The 22,215-nt window shown below is 43.3% G+C and overlaps 1 protein-coding gene across 3 annotated transcripts; it reads left to right on the top strand.

Moving 5' to 3' along the window:
- Window positions 1–748: 748 nt before the first annotated feature.
- On the top strand, window positions 749–19,633 carry LOC310670205 (uncharacterized protein). 3 transcript variants are annotated; one of them, XM_083425086.1, is made up of 8 exons: window positions 780–838; window positions 4,616–4,703; window positions 5,034–5,531; window positions 5,722–5,803; window positions 6,084–6,166; window positions 8,320–8,446; window positions 14,442–17,520; window positions 18,028–19,633. In XM_083425086.1, exons 3-7 carry the CDS (start codon window positions 5,115–5,117, stop codon window positions 16,061–16,063), a joined length of 2,331 nt encoding a protein of 776 aa, XP_083281212.1. In that variant the 5' UTR covers window positions 780–838; window positions 4,616–4,703; window positions 5,034–5,114; the 3' UTR covers window positions 16,064–17,520; window positions 18,028–19,633. The 3 variants fall into 3 exon arrangements, with proteins under 3 accessions (XP_083281213.1, XP_083281211.1, XP_083281212.1); XM_083425087.1 differs by lacking the exon at window positions 4,616–4,703 and having other exon boundaries at window positions 749–838; window positions 5,052–5,531; XM_083425085.1 differs by lacking the exon at window positions 4,616–4,703 and having other exon boundaries at window positions 751–838.
- Window positions 19,634–22,215: the final 2,582 nt, after the last annotated feature.

The following is a 22,215-nucleotide window of genomic DNA, read 5'->3' as shown; positions in this document are numbered from 1 at the left end:
TATATATATATACCTTAAAATTCCTATAACAGTTACTATTGGATTGCCCCTCGGTCTCCTCTTTCCCAGGCTAAACGTCCCCAGCTCCTTCCTGGGGGCGGGGGAGCATAGCTGTCAACGTTTCCCTTTTTTCAAGGGAAATTCCCTTATTCTGAATAGGATTCCTCGCAGGAAAAGGGAAAAGTTGACAGCTGCTCCTCCTGCCTCTGTCCTGGGTGGGGGGGCGCAGCTCGGGGGGGGGGTCTCTCCCAAATGAAGCTTCTCCCCATCAGTGGAAACAGTCCAATGCATGCCATCTCCTTCAAGCTATAATTTTACAGGCAGCTTTTCTGAGCCTCTCTGCATGTCTGGGGCTTGTGTAAAAGCTGAAGGGAAACGGTCTGGTTCCTTGTCCTGGCCTCAGTTCGAGGCTGCGGGGGACTCGGGGTTTTGGGGGAGTCGTCTAACTGCCATGGGGGGGGGGGAGTGAGGGGGGAGGGGGTTTCTGCAGAGGGTGGGGGTCAGGGATGCTTGAGCTGAGATTCCTGCCTGGCAGGGGGGTGGACTAGATGACCCTCGGGCTCCCTTCCAGACTCTCCCATGCTCTGCTTCTAGTGAGGGGTCCCCTGCTTCTTGGGGGGGGGAGGTCCCAAACGAAGCGTCTCGGGGTTAGGGTGGTTCCTGCCTCGGAGGAGGAGGAGTGAGCGGGGCTCCGGTTGCGCTCGCCTTGCCAAGGGTTAAAAGGAGCAGAGCTGGATTCCTAGAGAGGACCGGAAGTGACGTCGTGGGGGGGCGAGGTCCTCCCTGGCCCAGGCCCCCTTCTGCCCGCCGAGAGGCTGCTCGGTCTCCCTCTCTCGGGGTGAGTCTGGCCTCCCTCTCCCTGCGGGCGCCATGGGGAGAGGGGGGTGTCGGGGCGGGGGGGGCGGGGCGCGGGGGGGCTGGTCAGATCCTGCGGGGGGGGAGGCCCAAATGGGGGGGGCAGACCTTCCCCGCCCGGCCAGGGAGGGGGGAGGGGGCCTGGGCTCTGCCTCTTGGGGGAGGGAGGGGTCCGGGGGGGGGGAGGCTGCGGATAATGCTGATATTTTTTCTATTTATACCCCGCCCTTCCTGGTTCAAGAACCGGGCTCGGCGCGGCGGACAACCCATTGAAAACCCTTTAAAGCACTGCCTTTTAATGTTTTAATTTGTATTTCTTGCCTTTTAATCTGGTTTTTGAGTTGCCTTCATTCAACTTGTCCTTTGCCGCCCTGAGCCTCGGCCGGGGAGGGCGGGGTAGAAATAAAATGTATTATTATTATTGTTGTTGCTAATTAGAAAAGCAGCGTAGAATACAGTATAAAAAACAGGAATAACAATAAAATTCAAAAATAGTCCGAATGAGACGATCCCCGGGGGTCTCGGAGCCGGGCAGGGAAGGGAGAGAAAAGACTTAAAGGCCCGGCGGGAGGAGGCTCCGTCCTGAAGCCAAAGGCCTGCGCGCTCCCCTCCTCCTCCTCCGCCCCCGCCAGGCCGCCTCTCTGGCTCCGCTTCCGCCCCGGTCTCGCCTCCGGGAACAGCGAAACCCCCGCCCCCCCGTACCCGGCAGCTCCTCTGGCTGGGAAGAGAAATCGGGGGGGGGGGGAGCCCCTCCCCAGGGCTGAGAGGGGGAGGGAGAGACCCGCCACCCCCCCCCCCGATTCTCTGGCCTGAGATACATATTCCTAGTTCCCTGACAATAATTATAATAATTATAATGATTTATTATTATTAATAATAATAATTATAATAATAATTTATGTATAGTAATTATTATAATTTATTAATTATAATAATTTATAATAATAATTATAATAAATTATTTAAAATAATTACTATAATAATTTATTTATAATAATTATTATAATAATTTATTTATACTCCACCCGTCTGGCTGGCTTGTGTGTTTGTGTGTGTAAAGTGTGTGTGTGCCTTAAGCTAGAATGATTAACTTTGGCACAATTCTGCATATAAGAAACTTTACTCTCTCTCTGTTTTTTTAATAATAAATTTTATTTATACCCAGACAGAGCCAGGCTCAGGGCAACTAATGCCAATAAAATTACAGTGGTACTTCAGGTTACGGACTCCGCTAACCCAGAAATAGTACCTCGGGTTAAGAACTTTGCTTCAGGATGAGAACAGAAATCGTGCTCCGGCAGCGCGGCAGCAGCAGGAGGCCCCATTAGTTAAAGTGGTACCTCAGGTTAAGAACAGTTTCAGATGAAGAACGGACCTCCACTGTGAGGAAATTAAGAAATTTTTTGATCGTAGCACATGAAGAACTAAAGAAGATGTTGAAAATACCAATAACAAAGAAACCAGAGACATATCTCCTTGGATTGGTAGATGAAGCGATACCAAGGGGGGGGGGGAGAAGAAGAATTTTTCTATACTGTACAGTAAAATCATAATAGGGGAAAAACCCCAATTTAAAATACGGGTTAAAATGCAATTTAAAATGCTGCCTCATTTAAAAAGTATCCCATAGATCAGAACCATAAGGGGAGAGAAACATAAAGGTCAGAGTGAGTCTAAGCTAAAGGTCAGGCGGAACAGCTCTGCCTTGCAGGCCCTGTGGAAAGATGTCAAGTCCCGCAGGGCCCTGGTCTCTTGGGCAAGAGCGCTCCACCAAGTTGGGGCCAGTACTGAAAAGGCCCTGGCCCTAGTTGAGACCAGTCTAACCTCCTTGCATCTTGGGACCTCCAAAGTGTTGTCATTTGTGGACCTTAAGGTCCTCCGCAGCAGGGGGTGGGGGTGGCAAGAAGGGTGGATGTGTAAAACACTCTGGAAATTGTAGCTTTGAGGCTGGAAGGGGGGGGGTGTCTCATGCCAACTCTCCGGACCCTGAACAAACTACGGTTCCCATGATTCTTTGCAGGAAGTTGGGACTTCTTAAAGTGGCCTAATCCTGCTTTGCAAATGCAGTGCGGGTGGCGGATCTGTGTGTGTGCGTGTTGTCTCTTTCCTTTGTTTTTGGAATATTTCAATATAGAAGTCTTTATATGGGTTGAAACAAAATTAAATAAAAATTCCTTCCAGTAGCACCTTAGAGACCAACTATGTTTGTTAATGGTATGAGCTTTTCTGTGCAGGCACGCTTCTTCAGATACATCGTGCGTGCACAATTTGTGCTTTGCTTGCATACGAAAGCTCATACCAATAATAAACTTAGTTGGTCTCTAAGGTGCTACTGGAAGGAATTTTTATTTATTATTTTGTTTCGACTGTGGCAGACCAACACGGCTACCTACCTGTAACTTTATATGGGTAGTTATCATTTCTCATATTTCTACGGCTGCATCTGTTCCCCAAGGCGGGTTACAACCATTTTAGAATTCCATATTAAAAAGAGTTAAAACCAAGGACAGTCCAGGAAATGGCTGGGTCATGAAAACACGTTTCTCAGGTGCCCAAGGCTTCCTTAAAGACTGGAAGGTGAGCAATTGAGGAGAGGGAATTTCCCAACCAAGGATGCCTTCTCTTGGGACACCTGAGATAATAATAATAATAATAATAATAATAATAATAATAATAATAATAATTTTTATCCCGTCCATCAGGCTGGGTTTCCCCAGCCGCTCTGGGCAGCTTCCAACAGAATATTAAAATACAATAACCTGTTAAACATTAAAAGCTTCCCCAAACAGGGCTGCCTTCAGATGTCTTCTAGAAGTTTGGTAGTTGTTTATCTCTTTGACATCTGGTGGGAGGGCATTCCACAGAGCGGGCGCCACTACCGAGAAGGCCCTCTGCCTGGTTCCCTGTAACTCGGCTTCTCGCAGGGAGGGAACCGCCAGAAGGCCCTCGGAGCGGGACCTTGCATTAGCTTTGTACATTTTGGGCAACTTATTTGGTGTTAATTACCATCTATAAATCAGCTTCAGATAGTTTTCTCTTAAATTGTAACAAGTAGTACATATTCCACAACTTCTCCCATGAAGACACTTTTGTATTACGTCCCACATCTCATTGCAGCTTTCACCGTTTCATCCTTCATTTCCCATTCCAGAAGTAGTTTATCCATCTTAGAAATCAATCTTCTTATAATCCCCTTTCAAAAACAGAGCTTTACTCTTTAAAAAAAATCAGTTACTATATCTTTCTTAAATAACCATTATTAACCTAATCCTTAATATCTTCTAGCTTTTTAAGCTTAAAAGAATTTATATAAATTAAGATATATAGTTTACCCATTTTGTGTCTGTTTTAATATTATTGTTGTTGTTGTTATTTATACCCTGCCCATCTGGCTGCGTTACTGCAGCTGGGTTTGTTTTCATTTGTGTACTTGTTTTATTAGGGGATAACCATAATGGGGTTCTTCTTTCCAGCAAATTCTTATATCTCACCCATACACCATACAAACTTCTTCTTACAACATGGTGGAGAAACCCTTCGTGGACATTTGTTTTATCATACCATAAATAAACATGACATCCAAATCTCCTACCAAATCTTTCCAGATCCAATAGTCTAGTATTTCCCAATGTTATCCATTCTTTTCACAAGCACAAACTTTATTCTTCATAATACAGTCTTAAATTTGACTGTGCCAATCCACCTTCCTTTAATATCTGTTAATATTTTATACCTAATTCTGGGCTTCTTCCCCTGCCAGGTAAACTTTGAGAGCTCCTTTGTTTGAACCATCCTGCATAAATTATTATCGGGTTTGCCTGGAATAAAAACAACATTTTAGGGAAAAGGTTCATCTTAATTGCATAAATCATTCCTTGCAGTGAGAGTTTAATTCTCCCCCATCTTTCAAAATCCTCTTTTTACTTCATACTACAACATAATTACCATGAAACAAATTTGGTTGCTTTCCTCCTGGCAGGGCTAGAAGCTTATTTCTATTCCTTCCTTCCTTCCTTCCTTCCTTCCTTCCTTCTGTCTTTTTCTTTTTTAAATTAAAAAAGAGCTCAGAATCTGGGCTGTGGTCTGCTTCAGCCCTGGTTCCCAGGGAATGTTTTCTCCTCCTGACCGTGATTCAATTTTATAACAGGACAAGGGATTTGTTTTGTCCGAATTGCTAGCACCTCCAATTTCAACAGACGGAACGTGGCAGAAGACTAAGGGGCTCCTTCTCATCTCTTGGAGACTTCCTAAGAGCAGAGATGGATGAGCAAGACTCAGCTGGCCCTGAAGCGGGCAGAAGCCAAGCCGTCCAAACTGAGAGCAGTGGGGGATTCTGGGAAAACTCCATGCAGAAGATTCTGGGTGAGGAGGACACTCTCTGCTCAGATGTGCAGAGCCAGCAGGTCAGGAAGTTCTGCTACCAGGAGGCCGAAGGACCCCGAGAGGTTTGCCGCCAGTTCTGCCAACTAGACCATCAGTGGCTGAAGCCAGAAAGGCACACGAAAGCTGAGATGCTGGACCTGGTGATCTTGGAGCAGTTCCTGGCTGTCCTTCCACCCGAGATAGAGAGCTGGGTGAGGGAATGTGGAGCGGAGACCACTTCCCAGGCTGTAGCCCTGGCTGAAGGTTTCCTCCTGAGTCAGGCAGAGGAGAGAAAGCAGGTGGAGAAGAAGCAGGTGAGAGACTTTCCTCTGGATGCTCCCAAGGGGCTCCAAACCAGAGCAAGAGTATCCCAAAATGTGGTACTAATGTCCCATCCCTTTATGGATCGGATCCAAGGAATGAGATCTGCTACCCCTAAAGTGTTTGCCTCTACCATTGCTTTTCTAATCCCCATTCTGTTTTGAATCTTTGTTGCTCTTTCAGGGACAGGATCCGTTAGCAGAAATGGGCCCCGATTCCTCTGTGGCAGAGAGGACTCCGTTGGAGACGAGAGAGAGGCCGCTGGGTAAGGAAGAATGAGCTTTTTCTGTGTGTGGTCACATTTTGTTGATTTTGAAACTAATCCATGGGTTCTTTTCATCCCTTTCGCGGGGGCGGGGTGGAGACATTTAGGGCCAAGAGCCCAGAGGTTTATTTTTACCCGACAAAATGTGAAATGGGTACAAATGCCAAGGTGCCCTCTGTAGGTGACACTTTTTCTGAGGCACTTAAGAGATGCTCTGCTTCACCCCCCAAGAGAAGGGTGCAATCCTGGCTTCTCACTCGCCTCTTTCTCTCTCTCGCAGGTGAGGGAACGATGTTGGTAAGGCCTCTTCACCCGTCTTTTCATGGTGGCGAAGGGGATGCAACAGAATCGGAACCAGATCAGGTAATAATAATAATAAAAAATTATATATATATACCCCGCCCTTCCCGGCCAGAGCTGGGCTCAGGGTGGCAAACACCAATAAAATCACAGTAATGGGGAAAACATATTAAAACATAATGGGGAAAGATGGGGGGGGGGAGGGGAGAAAACCCCAATTTAAAATACGGGTTAAAATGCAATTTAAAATGCAGCCTCCTTTTAAAGTAGCTGATAAATCAAGACCATAAGGGGAGGGAAACATAAAGGTCAGAGTGAGTCCAAGCCAAAGTCCAGGCGGAACAGCTCCGTCTTGCAGGCCCTGCGGAAAGATGTCAAGTCCCGCAGGGCCCTAGTCTCTTGGGACAGAGCGTTCCACCAGATCGGGGCCACAGCCGAAAAGGCCCTGGCTCTGGTTGAGGCCAGCCTAACCTCCCTGAGACCCGGGATCTCCAAGATGTTTTTGTTTGAAGACCGTAAGGTCCCCCATGGGACATACTAGAAGAGGCGGTCCCGTAGGTACGAGGGTCCTAGGCCGTATAGGGCTTTAAAGGTTAAAACCAGCACCTTAAACCTGATCCTGTACTCCACCGGGAGCCAGTTCAGCTGGTATAGGACCGGGTGAATGTGATCTTGCAGCGAGGACCCTGTAAGGGGGGAAAGGGGGGAAATGCCATTGTCAGGCTGGCAGGAGTTGACCAGCAAGAATGATGGACAAACTCCTCCTCCAGCCTCTGTCTCTCAGCTTCACAGTCAAGGGAGAACCAAGAAAAATAACCAGCCCCCAGCTGCCAATTGCCAACTGTCCAATCCTTACCCTAATACAGTGGTACCTCGGGTTACAGACGCTTCAGGTTACAGACTCCGCTAACCCAGAAATATTACCTCGGGTTAAGAAATTTGCTTCAAGGTGAGAACAGAAATTGTGGCATGGCAGCGCAGCAGCAGTGGGAGGCCCCATTAGCTAAAGTGGTGCTTCAGGTTAAGAACAGTTTCAGGTTAAGAAAGGACCTCCACTGTGAGGAAATAAAGAAATTTTGGATAGTAGTACATGAAGAACTAAAGAAGATGTTGAAAACATCAATAACAAAGAAACCAGAGACATATCTCCTTGGATTGAGAGTTGATGAGATACCAAGGGGGGGGGGGGGGGAGAATTTTTCTATATGCAAGTACAGCTGCTAGAATAGTGATTGCTGCTAGGTGGAAGTCACAAACTATACCCACAAAGGAGGAATGGATTTGTAAACTAAATGAATATTTAATCCTGGCAAAACTAACTGGCATAATAATATATCAGTTAAATCAAAAATTTTAAAAAGGAGTGGAAATGTTTTGATGAATATATGGCAAAATATTGCTGAAAAAAAGATACGCTAATATGCCTAGATTAGAATGTGAAGTACTGGATGGAAGAAAAATTAGGAATGAAAGATAATAATAATATATAGGTGATTTGAGAAGATTGTAGAATGCAAAGATTATTGCAATTTTTATAATGTGGAGGAAATCGAGTGGGGGCGGAGGGAAGTGGGAGGAAGGAGAAAAGGATAATATGATGGTTTGAGGAAACAGAAATGTAAATGCGTGGGGGGATGGGGAGGAAATGGTGTTGGCTTTGGTACATCTGTATTGTAATGCAATATGTGGAAACCAATAAATAAATATTAAAAAAAGGAATGGACCTCCAGAATGAATTGAGTTCTTAACCAGAGGTACCACCGATTCTCTGCAAAATGCCTTCCCAGTGACATTACATTAGAAATACTAACGCGAGGCAGTTGACAAACCATAGAAAACAGCGGCCACGATTCACCTAACCAGCTTTCTGCACTCTCCTCCCCCTCCCTGGGCTCTCACGTGCTCCTTGAAGTTGGCTTTAGGGCATCAGGTGGTGCACCGGGAGAGTAGAGAAGGGATCTTTCCGTCTCCCAAACGGGAATGCTTGAGCAGACGGAATGATTTGAAGAAGAACACCGTGTGGAGTTCCACCCATTTGCCCAAAGATTAAGACCCATCCTTAAAAGGAAGAGAAGACCTCACCTTAAACTCCCGTAATTGAAACGCACAGCAGTACAATCCCATCAGAACAAGAGAGCAATTAACAAGCAGAAAACAATGTCTAGCAGATCATCCTTACACTGCCTAATAGGAGACCTTTTTTCTTTTTCTTTCAGGGTCCGGTGAGCTTTGAAGATGTCGCTGTCCATTTCACAGATGAGGAATGGGAGTTGCTGGATCCTGACCAGAGAGCTCTGCATACGGAGGTCATGGACGAGAATCGTGACATCCTGGACTCTCTCCGTAAGGCTTCCTGCTGGATCATAAGATCTGTTTTGAAATTCCATGTGTATCTCTATGTGATGAACCACCAATATTTTGATGCAGCTCAACAAGCATCTGGGATTCTGACATCCCCACCGTGAACCCTGAATGGAGGGATTTACTCTGTGAATATTCTTCCTCCAGTTATCATCATTTTATTTGTATGCAGCTTACAATATGAAAAGATTTACATAATTACAAATATATAAAAGTAATCATAGAAATAAATAAAACACATGAAAAACTACACAATGAAACTGAACAATTTAAACATAAAAAGAAAACAAATTTCCCCCAAAATACCCCAGTCCTTGCTGAGCAGCAGTTTTTATGAGGCCAGGAAGTTTTGGCTTTTAAAATAATGACCAGGGGGTCTGAACTAATCTGCTGGATCATAAGATCAGTTTTGAAATTCAACCCAGATCTCAGGATGATGAAGCTCCACTATTTGGGTGGCCCAGAGCCCGACAGCGCCACCTACAGCATCTGGGGTTCTAATACACTCAGTGCTCACCTTCAGTGGAGGGCGGTTGACATTTTAATAATGTTGTTGCTTAGTCGTTTAGTCGTGTCCGACTCTTCGTGACCCCCTGGACCAGAGCACGCCGGACTCTCCTGTCTTCCACTTCCTCCTGCAGTTTGGTCAGATTCATGTTTGTAGCTTCGAGAACACTGTCCCACCATCTCGTCCTCTGTCGTCCCCTTCTCCTTGTGCCCTCCATCTTTCCCAACATCAGGGTCTTTTCCAGGGAGTCTTCTCTTCTCATGAGGTGCCCAAAGTCTTGGAGCCTCAGCTTCAGGATCTGTCCTTCCAGTGAGCACTCAGGGCTGATTTCCTGAAGAATGGAGAGTTTTGATCTTCTTGCAGTCCATGGGACTCTCCAGAGTCTCCTCCAGCACCATACCATTCTTCAGCGACCGTCCTTCTTGATGGTCCAGCTCTAATAATAATAATAATAATAATAATTTCTTATTTATACCCCGCCCATCTGGCTGGGCTTCCCCAGCCACTCTGGGTGGCTTCCAACAAAATATTAAAATACAGTAATGCATCAAATATTAAAAGCTTCCCTAAACAGGACTGCCTTCAGATGTCTTCTTAAAGTCTGGTAGTTGTTGTTCTCTTTTGACATTTTCTCTTCCCCAGTTATGCCTCCTTAAACAAAGATGAGGCTGGTCTGAAGTGGCCGGGCCTTTTAAAATGTAGATTTCAGCATCATTAGGGAAGTTGAAGTAAATTATGTCAGGGTTTTTTGTTTTTGCTTCTGTTAGGTATTGGTTGACCAGAGAGACAACTGGCAATGGACTAAATTCCATGGTTGGGCCAAACAAAACCCCTCCCAGAAGAGAGCAGGGCTTTTGGAATCTCAGGTTCCCATACATATATATATATATAGAGAGAGAGAGAGACACTCACTGTATTTTCTGGCGTATAAGACTACTTTTTAACCCAGGAAAATCTTCTCAAAAGTTGGGGGTCGTCTTATACGCCGGCTACGGCAGCAGCTCCTCCAGCAACTCCCCACCAAAGGATCAAACGACAGCAAATTAAATCAGAGGACACCAGGCTCTCTAGATGAAGCAGAAATACTCTTGAAAATTGGCCCCAGAAGCCACTGGGAAGTGGAGCGGATTTCCGAGCCGGACTGGAGACTGGTTTTTAAAATTTTTATTTGGTGTGCGTTGAAAGAGGGGTAGTCTTATACGGCAAGTATATCCCAAACTCTGTATTTTAACTGGAAAAGTTGGAGGGTCGTCTTATTTCCTGCTTGGCAGGGGGTTGGACTCGATGGCCCTTGTGGTCTCTTCCAACTCTATGATTCTATGATTCTTATACGCCGGAAAATACAGTATATGTCAGTTAATACCAGTCAACAAAGGCAGTGAAAACTATAGTAAGGCCCCACATCTAACTCCCTTCAGTTCTTCCTCTTTCACAAGCATGCAATCGCATTGTTCTAGAATTGGGGGCTCAATTTCTTCCCAAGGACCTAATTAGTTTCTCTCTCTGTTTTCGTTTTAAATTTTTCTTGAGTTTTGCTTTACACCCATCCACAGAAAGATTCCATCCACAGTTCAAATTAAATCTAAAAATAAACAAATACATAAAAGTACATAATAACTAAATATATTTCCCTCCACCAATTACCCGTGATTATTATTCTGAGTTATCAAACCTTGTCTTTTGAGTTGACTTCTGCCTACCACCTCAATTTGAGTCATTCTTTTATTTCCTTAACTGCCTTTTTTAGATGTTTTTCATCTCCTGGTATTAACTTACTGAATTATAATAACTGCAAAAATTAAGCAATGCATAATAAAATTTTATTTGAGAACAATGTTTTTCTAGGTAATTTTTATAACACTCCCATTCCTTACTGAACTTTTGGCTTGTTGGGTAACTAATTCTTTCTGTCATTTTAGCCAGCTCAATATATTCAAATAACTTTATTTGCCACTCTTCCTTTGTTGGAATCTCTTCCCCCTCCCGTTTTCTGGCTGTGAGCATTCTTGCCACTGTAGTGGCATATAAAAATATCCTTCTTTTATCGCTTGGGATATCTGATGATAGTAAAACCAAGAGAAATGCTTCGGGCTTTTTGACAAAAGTTTGTTTGAACATTCTTCATAAATACTATTGCAAAAGTTCCTAATTTTCTTACCTCCCCACCACATTGTTCCTTCTGTCTGCTTACACCTCCAACATTTATTAGAATTGTTTTGTACATCTTTGCTAGTTTACTAGGTATTAAATACCACCTGTAAAACATCTTCATAATATTTTCTTTTTGTGTGTAGCACGCTGTGAATTTTAAATCCCTGATCCACAAATTTTCCCATGCGTCCATCTGTATTGTATGCCCAAAATCTTTTGCCCATTTAATCATGACTTTTTTTTAGCTCTTTGTCTTTTACTTCCCAATCAGAACTAATCTATACATTTTAGATAATACTTTTGCTTCTATTTCGTATTTATTATTTTTCTAGCTTTGAATTTTATGTTGTGAATCCATTTTTCTTATCTAATTTAAAAGTTTCATTCAGTTGATAATATTGCAGCCAGTCTGTCACATAATGCCTAATTTCTTCAAATTTATTTAACTTCAATTGATTTCCCTCCTCTTCCAATAATTATTTATAGGTTGCCCAATTCTTTTACATATGTTTTTCTTTACTGAAATGGCTTCTAATGATGAAAGCCACCAGAGGGTTTTCTGTGCCGATAGGCCTTTGTATTTATCCCATGCTGTGTATGCTTTCCTTATTACACGGTTCAGAAAACCCCTGTGAACCTTCACCTTTCCGTAACATAAATAGGCGTGATACCCAAGTCTGTTGTCCAATCCTTCCCAATCCAGTAATTCCATAATTTGCAAAATTAACCATTCTTTTAACCAGCATAGACATGATCCCTCATAATAAATCTTCAAATCTGGCAGGGCAAAACCTCCTCTTTCTTTAATATCTATAAGTAACTTGTTTTATTCTGGGCCTTATGTCCTGCCAGATGAAGTTTGATAAGTCTCTCTTTCATTCTTTGAAGCATCCTGCCCCACCTATCACTGGGATTGCCTAAAATAGGAACAACATTTTGGGCAGCACATTCATTTTAATTGTGGAGAAACAGAGATTCAATCTGTTCCATATTAATAATTTTTTTATCTCTTTCCATGTCCTAATGTAATTATCATTGTATAAATTTATACTTTTCACAGTGATCCAAATTCCTAAATATTTATTTTCTCCTCACAATTGATAGACCAGATGATGCCTGCAGTTGTAATTTGTCTTGCTCTTTTGTATTTTTAGCCAACAATTTAGTCTATATTCAATTTAAATCCTGCTACCTGGTTGAATCCGTGGATTCTTTCTAGAATTTTTGGTAAACTTTCAAATGGGTCTCCTGTTGTTATTGCCAAATCATCTGCATAGGCTTTTAATTTAAAGGCTTTATTTCTTACTCTTATTTCTTTTATCTCTGAATCTTCTCTAATGGTCATTGCCAGTATTTCCAGAACTATGATAAATAGCAGTGTGGATAATGGGCAACTTTTCTGGTTCCCTTCTTTATATTGAAGCTGTCAGATATTTCATTGTTTATGATCAATTTTGCTTTTGATTTTGATAAATTACCTCTATGCTTCTCCTAATCCCATCATCTTTATGGTTTTTTTCCATAAATTTCCAAGATACAGTGGTGCCCCGCAAGACGAATGCCTCGGAAGACGAAAAACTCGCAAGACGAAAGACTTTTCCGTTTTCTGAGTTGCTTCGCAAGATGGATTTCCCTATGGGCTTGCTTCGCAAGACGAAACGTCTTGCGCCTCTTTTTTTTTAAACCGCCGATGCATTCCTATGGGAAACCATCAATACACATTGGTGCTTCGCAAGACGAAAAAACTCGTAGAACGAAAAAACTCGCAGAACGAATTAATTTCGTCTTGCGGGGCACCACTGTATATTGTCAAAAGCTTTCTCCGCATTGACAAACATCAAGATTGTTTGCTTGTCTGGTGTCATTTCTAAGTACTCCAATATATCAATGCTTCTTGCCATGATTCTGGTCCTTTTCCTTCTTTTAAGATCTTGTTCTTAACTGCTTTTAACGGTATTGCAAGTGAATCTTCTATTTATTTTTTTTGTATTAGCATGCTGGCAGTCCATCTGGTCCGGGAGACTTCCCTGGTTTCGCCTTCCTTATCACTTGATGGATTTCCATCATTGTTATCAGAGAATTTAAACATTCAATTTTGTCACTTAAAATCCTTGGAAGTTTACTTTTTAAAAAATATTTTTCTATTTTATCACTGTCTTTTTCTGTTTGATATATTTTTTTGAAATAACTTTAATTTTTTATTTATTGCTTCTGGGTCATCAGTGTTGTTGTTGTTTAGTCGTTTAGTCGTGTCCGCTTCTTCATGACCCCCTGGACCAGAGCACGCCAGGACCTCCTGTCTTCCACTGCCTCCCTCATGCTGGTAGCTTCGAGAACACTGTCCCACCATCTCGTCCTCTGTCGTCCCCTTCTCCTTGTGCCCTCCATCTTCCCCAACATCAGGGTCTTTTCCAGGGAGTCTTCTCTGGAAAGACTCTTCTTCTTCATCATCAACAATAACCTTCCCTTTTTCTTCCAGTTTCTCTCCATTCTTTTTGTTTCTTTTGTAGTTACCATGCAAGCAGTCTTCCTGGTTTATTGGTGAATTACAAGTTTTTTCTGTTTTAATTATTTAATATTTTGTTCAGATTCTTGATTTATGAGTATAGAAAGTTGTGTTTGTAGCATTTTGATATTTTGTTTCACTGTCTCATTTTTTTGTTTTTCAACAGTTCTTTCTCATTAGTGTATAAAAAAACTCCTCATTACTGCCTTTCCTGTATTCCACACTATATTTATATCAATTTCTTCACTTAAAATTTTCTACTAATTGAAAAATAGTTATTGGAAGTCTTTCTCATTTGGTTCTTTTTTCTCTAGTCATTTTATCTAACTCTAATGAGGGAATGCCATACAGATCTCCCCGTAATACAATTTTTAAAAATTACTATAATCTAGCATTTTCTCAAATAATCTAGGCTTTGCATATATTATCACTCCTCTTTTTTTCATCCTGTCTGATGAGATAAATGCTGAGCCCAGTTTTTTATTTATTAAGATTCTTATGTTTTCTGGCAATGTGTGTTTCTTGCAAACAAATAATGTCCCTTTCCACCCATTAATATGTTCTCTATTTTGTTTCTTTTCATCTTATTGTTCAATCCATTTACAGTCCAAGAAATATATTTTGCATTCATCATTTAATTGTAATTTATTTCAACACTTCTTTCAGTAAACAAATATACCAAAAAATGAATGTAAAGAGAAAATTCCAGACACATTCCTAAACAGTAAAACCTTAACCTTAGATTCTCTTCTCTAGTCCTCTTGATCACCTGTTGAGTCTACTCTTTCCTCCGCTTTGTCTTTTTGTTCTAGGTGGCGATGAATTGGAAAGGGAGATTGATGAAATCTACACAGTGGATGAGCCATATACATACATGGAATGTGAAGAGAACTTCAGCCAGAGCTCCTATTCTGCTTCCCAGGACATAAATCCCATTGGATTTCTCTATCAATACGACGAATGCATAAATAGCTTCATTTGGCCGGATGGTCTCTCGTCACAGGACAGAACGCAAAAGGGGGAGAAACCATATCTGTGCTTGACATGTGGGAAGAGCTTCAATCGGAAGGACCACCTTGTTTCCCATGAAAAAATTCATACAGGGGTGAGACCCTATCAGTGCTTAGAATGTGGGAGGAGCTTCATTCGTAGTTCCGCTCTCACTTCCCATCAGAGAATTCATACTGGGGAGAAACCCTATCAGTGCTTGGAATGTGGGAAAAACTTCAGCTGGAAGGAAAGTCTCACTTCCCATCAAAGAATTCATACGGGCCACAAACCGTATCAGTGCTCGGAATGTGGAAAGAGCTTTCGCCAGAGGGGCGATCTCACTTCCCATCAGAGAATTCATACAGGGCAGAAACCATTTCACTGCCAAGAGTGTGGAAAGAGCTTCACACAGAGCACTAGTCTCATGCTCCATCAGAGAATTCATACAGGGGAGAAACCGTACCAGTGCTTGGAATGTGGAAAGAGCTTCAGTCGGAAGGACCAGCTCACTTCCCATGAGAGAATTCATACAGGGGAGAAACCCTATCAGTGCTTGGACTGTGGAAAAAACTTCAGTCGGAGGGTGAATCTCACTTCCCATCAGAGAACTCACACAGGGCAGAAACCATTTCCCTGCTTGGAATGTGGAAAGAGCTTTAGTCAGAGGGTGAATCTTGCTTCCCATCAGAGAATTCATACAGGGCAGAAACCATTTCACTGCCAAGAGTGTGGAAAGAACTTCACACAGAGCACTAGTCTCGTGCTCCATCAAAGAATTCATACAGGGGAGAAACCGTACCAGTGCTTGGAATGTGGAAGGTGCTTCCGTCAGAGTACCTGCCTCGCTTCCCATCAGAGAATTCATACAGGGGAGAAACCATTTCCATGTCAAGAGTGCGGAAAGAGCTTCTCACAGAGCACAGGTCTCATTCTCCATCAAATAACTCATACAGGGGAGAAACCGTATGAGTGCTTGGAATGTGGGAAGAGCTTCACTCGGAACAACCAACTCACTGCCCATCTAAGAATTCATACAGGGGAGAAACCCTATCAATGCTTGGAATGTGGGAAGACCTTCCGTGATAGGAGCAATCTAACTACCCATGAAAGAATTCACAGCGGGGAGAAACCATTTCAATGCCAAATTTGTGGGAAGAGCTTCACACAGAGTACTGGTCTAATGCTGCATCAAAGAATTCATACAGGGCAGAAACCGTACCAGTGCCTGGAATGTGGAAAGAGCTTCAGTCAGAGCACCCATCTCACTTCCCACCAGAGGATTCATACCGGGCAAAAACCGTTTCAGTGCTTCGAATGTGGGAAGAGCTTCAGTCGGAAGGAAAGTCTGAGTTTCCATGAAGCAACTCACATGGGGAGCAGCCAGTTAAATGCTAGTGATGTGGAAACAGCTTCAATCTCAGGAGAAGTCTCACTCTCCTTTTAAAAAAATCATACTGGGGAAGGATACCAGTGCTTGAAACCTCTGCTAAGATGGAAAAAAAACAGCAGAAAAACATGCTTGGCCTATCTCAAGAAAGGCCTCTCATAATAAGGACTCTTCCCTCTTCTGGAGTACAATATCAGGCCTGCTGGAGAATGCTTGCAATCTTCCAGTGTGTACTATCGGATCCAATGAAGGGATCCAGCATTCTCATTCGCTCTGTCGTGGGCAGGATGATGAGGTCAACCAAATAACAGAATCTTTGGAAAACTTTCCAGACTGGCCTCCACTATCTATAATCGAGGTCAAGTACCTTACTTCACAGTTAAAAAATAACAAAGCACCCGGCATAGACTATTTGGCCCCAGAACTGTTGAAATCTTACATCGGCTGGTGGGCCTCCCTGCTGGCAGTAATATTCTCATTTATCAATTCATCCGGGTTATTTCCTGAAGTCTGGGCCACAGCTGCAGTCATCCCTTTATTCAAAAAGGGCCTTCCATCCGATCCGGCTAGTTATAGACCAATTCGTTTGCTGCCTGTAATTAGCAAATTATATGCAAAGCATCTTTACAATAAGATAGTTGATTAGATAACCTGATGGAGCTATTTTTGCCGAAGAGCAAGCAGGAATTAGATGAGGCAGATCCGCTATAGACCATTGCTTTGTACTAGCCTATTTTATAGATAAGTATGTTAAGAAACCAGGTGGTTTTCATTGATCTGAAAGCTGCATTTGATTCAGTCTCTTGAGTAAGACTGGGATAAGTTGAACTCTTCAAGTATAGATAAAAGATTATTGTTATTAAATGTCTGTATAAAAACGCTGTGCTGAAAGTGTGTTGCTCTACAAATGGGCAGCTCACAGGATCCGTACCAGCCACAAAGGCAGTTAAGCTTTGTTAAATTTATATATTTAATTCATATATAAATGATATTGTCCAGAGTTTAACATCTCCAGAGGATCATGCCTCTACATTGGCCACCAAAGCCATTTCTGTATTATTATACAGAGATGATGCGGTACTTCTATCTAGAACAAGAGTAGGCCTAAAAAGATGGGTGAGGGCATTCTCAGGATACTGCCAAAGAGAACAGCCGGCTGTGAATTGCAAGAAAACTAAAGTTTCAAGAAATGATAGGGCCCATAGATGGTATATTGATAATAAGTTGATCGAACAAGTTAAAGTCTTTAAATACCTCTGCCTTGTTTTTCAGTCAGGGGGGGCACATCAGAAATGTGCAAAGGAAAAAGTGTCTTGAAGCGCCAAAATTCTGTAATGCTTTTTCCATACAAAAGGTGTTAATCACACACCATCAGCCCTTGAAGTGTTTAAAGCTAAACCCCTAGCACAGTTATTATATGGGGCTCGGATTTATAGAAGCTATTCCGTCTAAGTTTGTAAGGCAATTTCCCCCCTGTACAATCCTGTGTTCCAAATTCTTCATTGCACTTGGAGGCTAATCATCTCTCTGTCGAATTACAGATTTGGCGTAGGGCATTCAGTTGTTGGCTTTGGCTAAATTTAAACCCCAGCATTCTACCCTCCCCCCCCTTAGTATCGCAAGATTGTCCTGAGAGTGCTAGGACTAAAGTTGTCAACCAAAAGCTTTACTCTTCTGGTTTATCACCACAACAGTTATTAGCACTACATAATTTAATTAGACAGGGCCTATTTGATACTGATCGACAGAATAATTTGGCCACAAGAAGGGAATTTTGCGATTTTTCTCCACCTAGTCATTTTGAGACGTTTGCAAAATTTAACAATTCCAAAATATGGACGTTCTTTCACCTGTGCAAAATACAGTGGGCGCTCAGTTTGCGAACGTGATCCGTGCAGGATGCACGTTCGCAACCCGCAGTGGCACATCTGCGCACGCATGGGTTGCAATTCGGCACTTCTGCACATGTGCAAAGCACGATTTAGCACTTCTGCGCATGCGCGACCGCCGAAGCCCGGAAGTAACCCGCTCCAGTACTTCCGGGTTTCGGCGGTCCACAACCCCAAAAAATGCAACCTGAAGCATCTGTAACCCGGGGTATGACTGTACAGTCTTCAACTGTACTTTAGGATCTATTTCGAAAAATTCCGCTGGGAAAATGGTGGTGTCCCTGTGGAGATGGCAGGATTGAATCAGTAGCTCATGCGCTTCTAGCTTACATTCTTGTAAAGATTTGAGGAGTGAGGTTATTGACCCTCTGTTATTGTCCATGATGGGTCACTCAACCACTGCTACTGTGTCCTTCTAGCAGATCAAGATAACCAGGTGACAGCAAAAACTGCAAACTTTTTAGCAGGGTCAATTAGAGTAAGATCTATTACAGTCATGCCTCAGGATAAATATGCTTCAGGTTGAGCGTTTTCAGGTTACGCTCTGCGGTGACCCAGAAGTAACGGAACGCGTTACTTCTGGGTTTCGCCGCATGCGCAGGTGCTCAAAATGACGTCACACGCATGTGTGGAAGCGGCAAATCACGACCCGCAGACGCTGGTTGCGTTCGCTTCAGGATGTGAATGGGGCTCCGGAACAGATCCTGTTCGCATCCAGAGGTACCACTGTATTTGATTATTGATGTAAACTTCCAGAATGTATTTTGTATAGTTAAGTTTTTACCCCTATCTCCAGTCCAATGTGTTGTATTTTAGTGCTTGAAATGTGGGAAAGGCTTTATTAAAGGCACAGTAGTCAATGTGGGGGGAAACCGTTTCAGTGCTTGGAATGTGAAAAGGAGGAAGAAGCCTGTGGGCTTCAGGCAGAGGGTCAGTCTCACAGCCCACCAAGGAACTTACAGAGGGGAGAAACCTTTTTTCTTTCTTTTTTTAGAAAAAGCTTTATATTCTCTATTGAAAGATCAGAAGTACATAATTACAGGTGCACAGAGTAAGACACACACAAATGAAAAACAATACCCACGTAGAAAACAAAACAGAATAACAAAAAAAGTATAAATTACAAAAAAAATTAAAATGTTATCATAGTTAAGCAGCCCTTAATATGGTTCCAGATATCATTAATCCATCGGAAGTCTACATTTATACACAACTTATTCACGTGTAGCGAGTTTGTGCATATCTTCAATCCAGTTGTGGAAGAGAGCCTCATTTTTATTTTCCCAGTTCATCTATACCTGTCCTTTTGCCATAGTATGGGCGCAGAGAGTTTGTTCGTATTGTCCCTTAGTTAGATTCAATGTTTTGGGGATATAATTGAAAATGTTGTTTTCCTCTGCAAATCTAGGGTTATTCCTAGATGTTGATCATCTCTTATTACCTTCTGCCAGAACTTTATCAATGTACGACATTGTTCAAACTTGTGTTTCAGAGAAGCATTATCTCTGTTGTATCTCCAGCACCTAGATGTCTTAGATGGTCCTTTCACAAATAAGCGCAATGGAACCCAGTAAGTTCTAAATATTATTTTTTCTTTTATGTGCTTTCCTTGAGGGCCAGAGATAACACAGTTTCCCATTATTTCATCAAGATTGGCATATCCCACTCTGTATTTCATTTCTCCTTTATGAAGCTTGTATAAAACTGGTTTGCTATAATAAACATTTACACAAGGCAATAGAGGGTCTTCTTTCGTAACATAAATCAACTGATTTAATACCTCTGGGGTCTCTGAGGCTGTAAAAGCTGCTGGTCTGTAAAGAACCGTTCCTCAAGTGCCTTCTCTGAAGATATTGTCATCGAGCAGTTAAAGGTTATTCATATTGGTCTGTTAACACAGAATACACATATAATTCACCCTTCTCATCTTCTAGAGAGGTGACCAACAGCAAAATGTCTGCCCCTTTTGTACCACCCAGAGATACTAGACAAGGCTGCCCACTTTCACCTTTACTTTTAAATATCTCGTGGGAACCCCTGGCGTTTATTGCCAGACAGCATAATGAAATCTTTGGTGTAAGTGACTCAAATACACATTGGTAACATTCACAGATGACATTGTTTTGTTTATCACAAAACCTCACAGTACTGTTCAAATATTAAGGCCAAATATAGATGTTCTTGGCAAATATCTCAGGATATACTATAGGGACGTGGGTGGTGCTGTGGTCTAAACCACAGAGCCTAGGGCTTGCCGATCAGAAGGTCGGTGGTTCGAATCCCCATGACGGGGTGAGCTCCCGTTGCTCGGTCCCTGCTCCTGCCAACCAAGCAGTTTGAAAGCACGTCAAAGTGCAAGTAGATAAATAGGTACCGCTCCAGCGGGAAGGGAAATGGCATTTCTGTGTGCTGCTCTGGTTTGCCAAAAGCAGCTTTGTCATGCTGGCCACATGACCCAGAAAAACTGTCTGCGGACAAACGCCAGCTGCCTTGGCCTATAGAGCGAGATGAGTGCGCAACCCCAGAGTCCCTGACTGGACCTAACGGTCAGGGGTACCTTTACCTTTATACTATAAATTGGTCTAAATCAGAGTTGATGGTAATAGGAATTTAAGGGGGGGGGGAATTCAACTGTTCAAACAACACCAATTTTGTTATTCGATAGGCAACATTAAATATGCAGGCACAGCAATGGGTGTTTCCTAATTTAATTTTCAGAGATCTGGAATAATCTGCGAGCAAGGATGGGCACAGTGCTCTTGTCCTTTGACAACCCAGCAGAGAAGTTGACATGGCCTCTCCCACCCACCGTAACCCTGGCAACCCCCCCCCCCACTTGATAGTTCCCATGGCTGGGCTATCAGCACCACCTTTGTCAGGCTCTCTGGGCTGGTTGCCCTAAACGTAACGCAGCTGCGTTTGGTGCCTCCCCTTAATACTCTGAATATTAGCGAAATTATCCCGTTTGCTAAACTGAGAATTTGGGGGGATCTGCCCTTCCCACATTCATAACAACACAAGGTACCCCAAATAGGCAAAAGAAAGGGGCCACCCCTGGCCAGACCCAGTCTTCATCTGCACACATCAGACACAAGGAGGAAGATTAAGCTGGAACTGAGATTCAGAACAAGACGCCTTCCCCCAGGGCCGGAGTCTGACACCTTTTCCCAGGCCGTGGGGACAGAGGACCAGATCTTGACCAGGGGGACCTTTTTGCCAGTATCTGACATATATTCCTAAAGCAGCACGAGCCTTTAGAGCTCAAAAGCAGCCCTTTGACCTGGACCCACAAAGTGGCCGGCAGCCAGCGCAGTCAGGCCAGGGTCGGGGGAATATGTTCAATGAGCCGTCTTCTCCCAGGAAGCAGCCTGGCCTCTGAATTCTGCACCGCCTTCGGAGACAGACCTCTGTGTGATGCATAGCAGTAGTCTAACCTAGAGGTTGAGTCTAAGCTAGACGTTGCCAAAGCAAAGACGACAGAAGTCCAGCTCTCCTTGCCCAGATGGGGGCGCAACTGAGCCACCAGCCGAAGCTGATGGACTGCAAAGGATCCAGGACTGTGTCGTGAATTCTCCGCGGTGCTTTAGCAGAAACGCTCAGAGTTTCAGGTTCATCAGTGCAGTGCACTGTATTTATTGTGAGCTACACACACACACACACACATAAATATATATACAATAATCTACAGGCTATAATACAGTGGTGCCCCGCAAGACGAATGCCTCGCAAGATGGAAAACGCGCTAGACGAAAGGGTTTTCCGTTTTGGAGGTGCTTCGCAGGACGAATTTCCCTATGGGCTTGCTTCGCAAGACGAAAATGTCTTGCGATTCCTGGGGTGTTTTTTTCGCTCCTCACCCCCTTTTTCTAAGGCACTAAGCTGCTAATAGCCTTTTAGCAGCTAATCCGCTGATCCCTTAAGCCTTTAATAGCCACTAATAGCCGCTAATAGCGCTAATCCGCTAATAGGGTTGCTTCGCAAGACGAAAAAAACGCTAGACGAAGAGACTCATGGAACGGATTCTTTTCGTCTTGCGAGGCACCACTTTACATGAGCAGTTCATACAGTCAAACTGAGTACCTGGCTGCCCCTTAATGCAAATAGGAAGACCTTTCTATCTCTGTCTCTCTGACCACACTCTTCCACTCCACTCACTTACTGCTGGACAGCTTTCCCTTTTAAACCGATGACAGCCAATCAACTGACAGCACATTACTGCTGAATCTTTCTGATCCAGCACTTCCATGGAAAGCATTGCAGGCTGATTGCATCAGCTAGCAAACTCCAGCCTGCAGGCTTACCAGCTCACACAGCATTCTG

This window comes from Podarcis tiliguerta, assembly GCF_965153285.1.
Source record: "Podarcis tiliguerta genome assembly, chromosome: 2".
NCBI classification, from domain to species: Eukaryota; Metazoa; Chordata; class Lepidosauria; order Squamata; family Lacertidae; genus Podarcis; species Podarcis tiliguerta.
The sequence above is the reverse complement of the archived record's forward strand: the minus strand, read 5'-3'. Positions and strand labels throughout refer to the sequence as shown.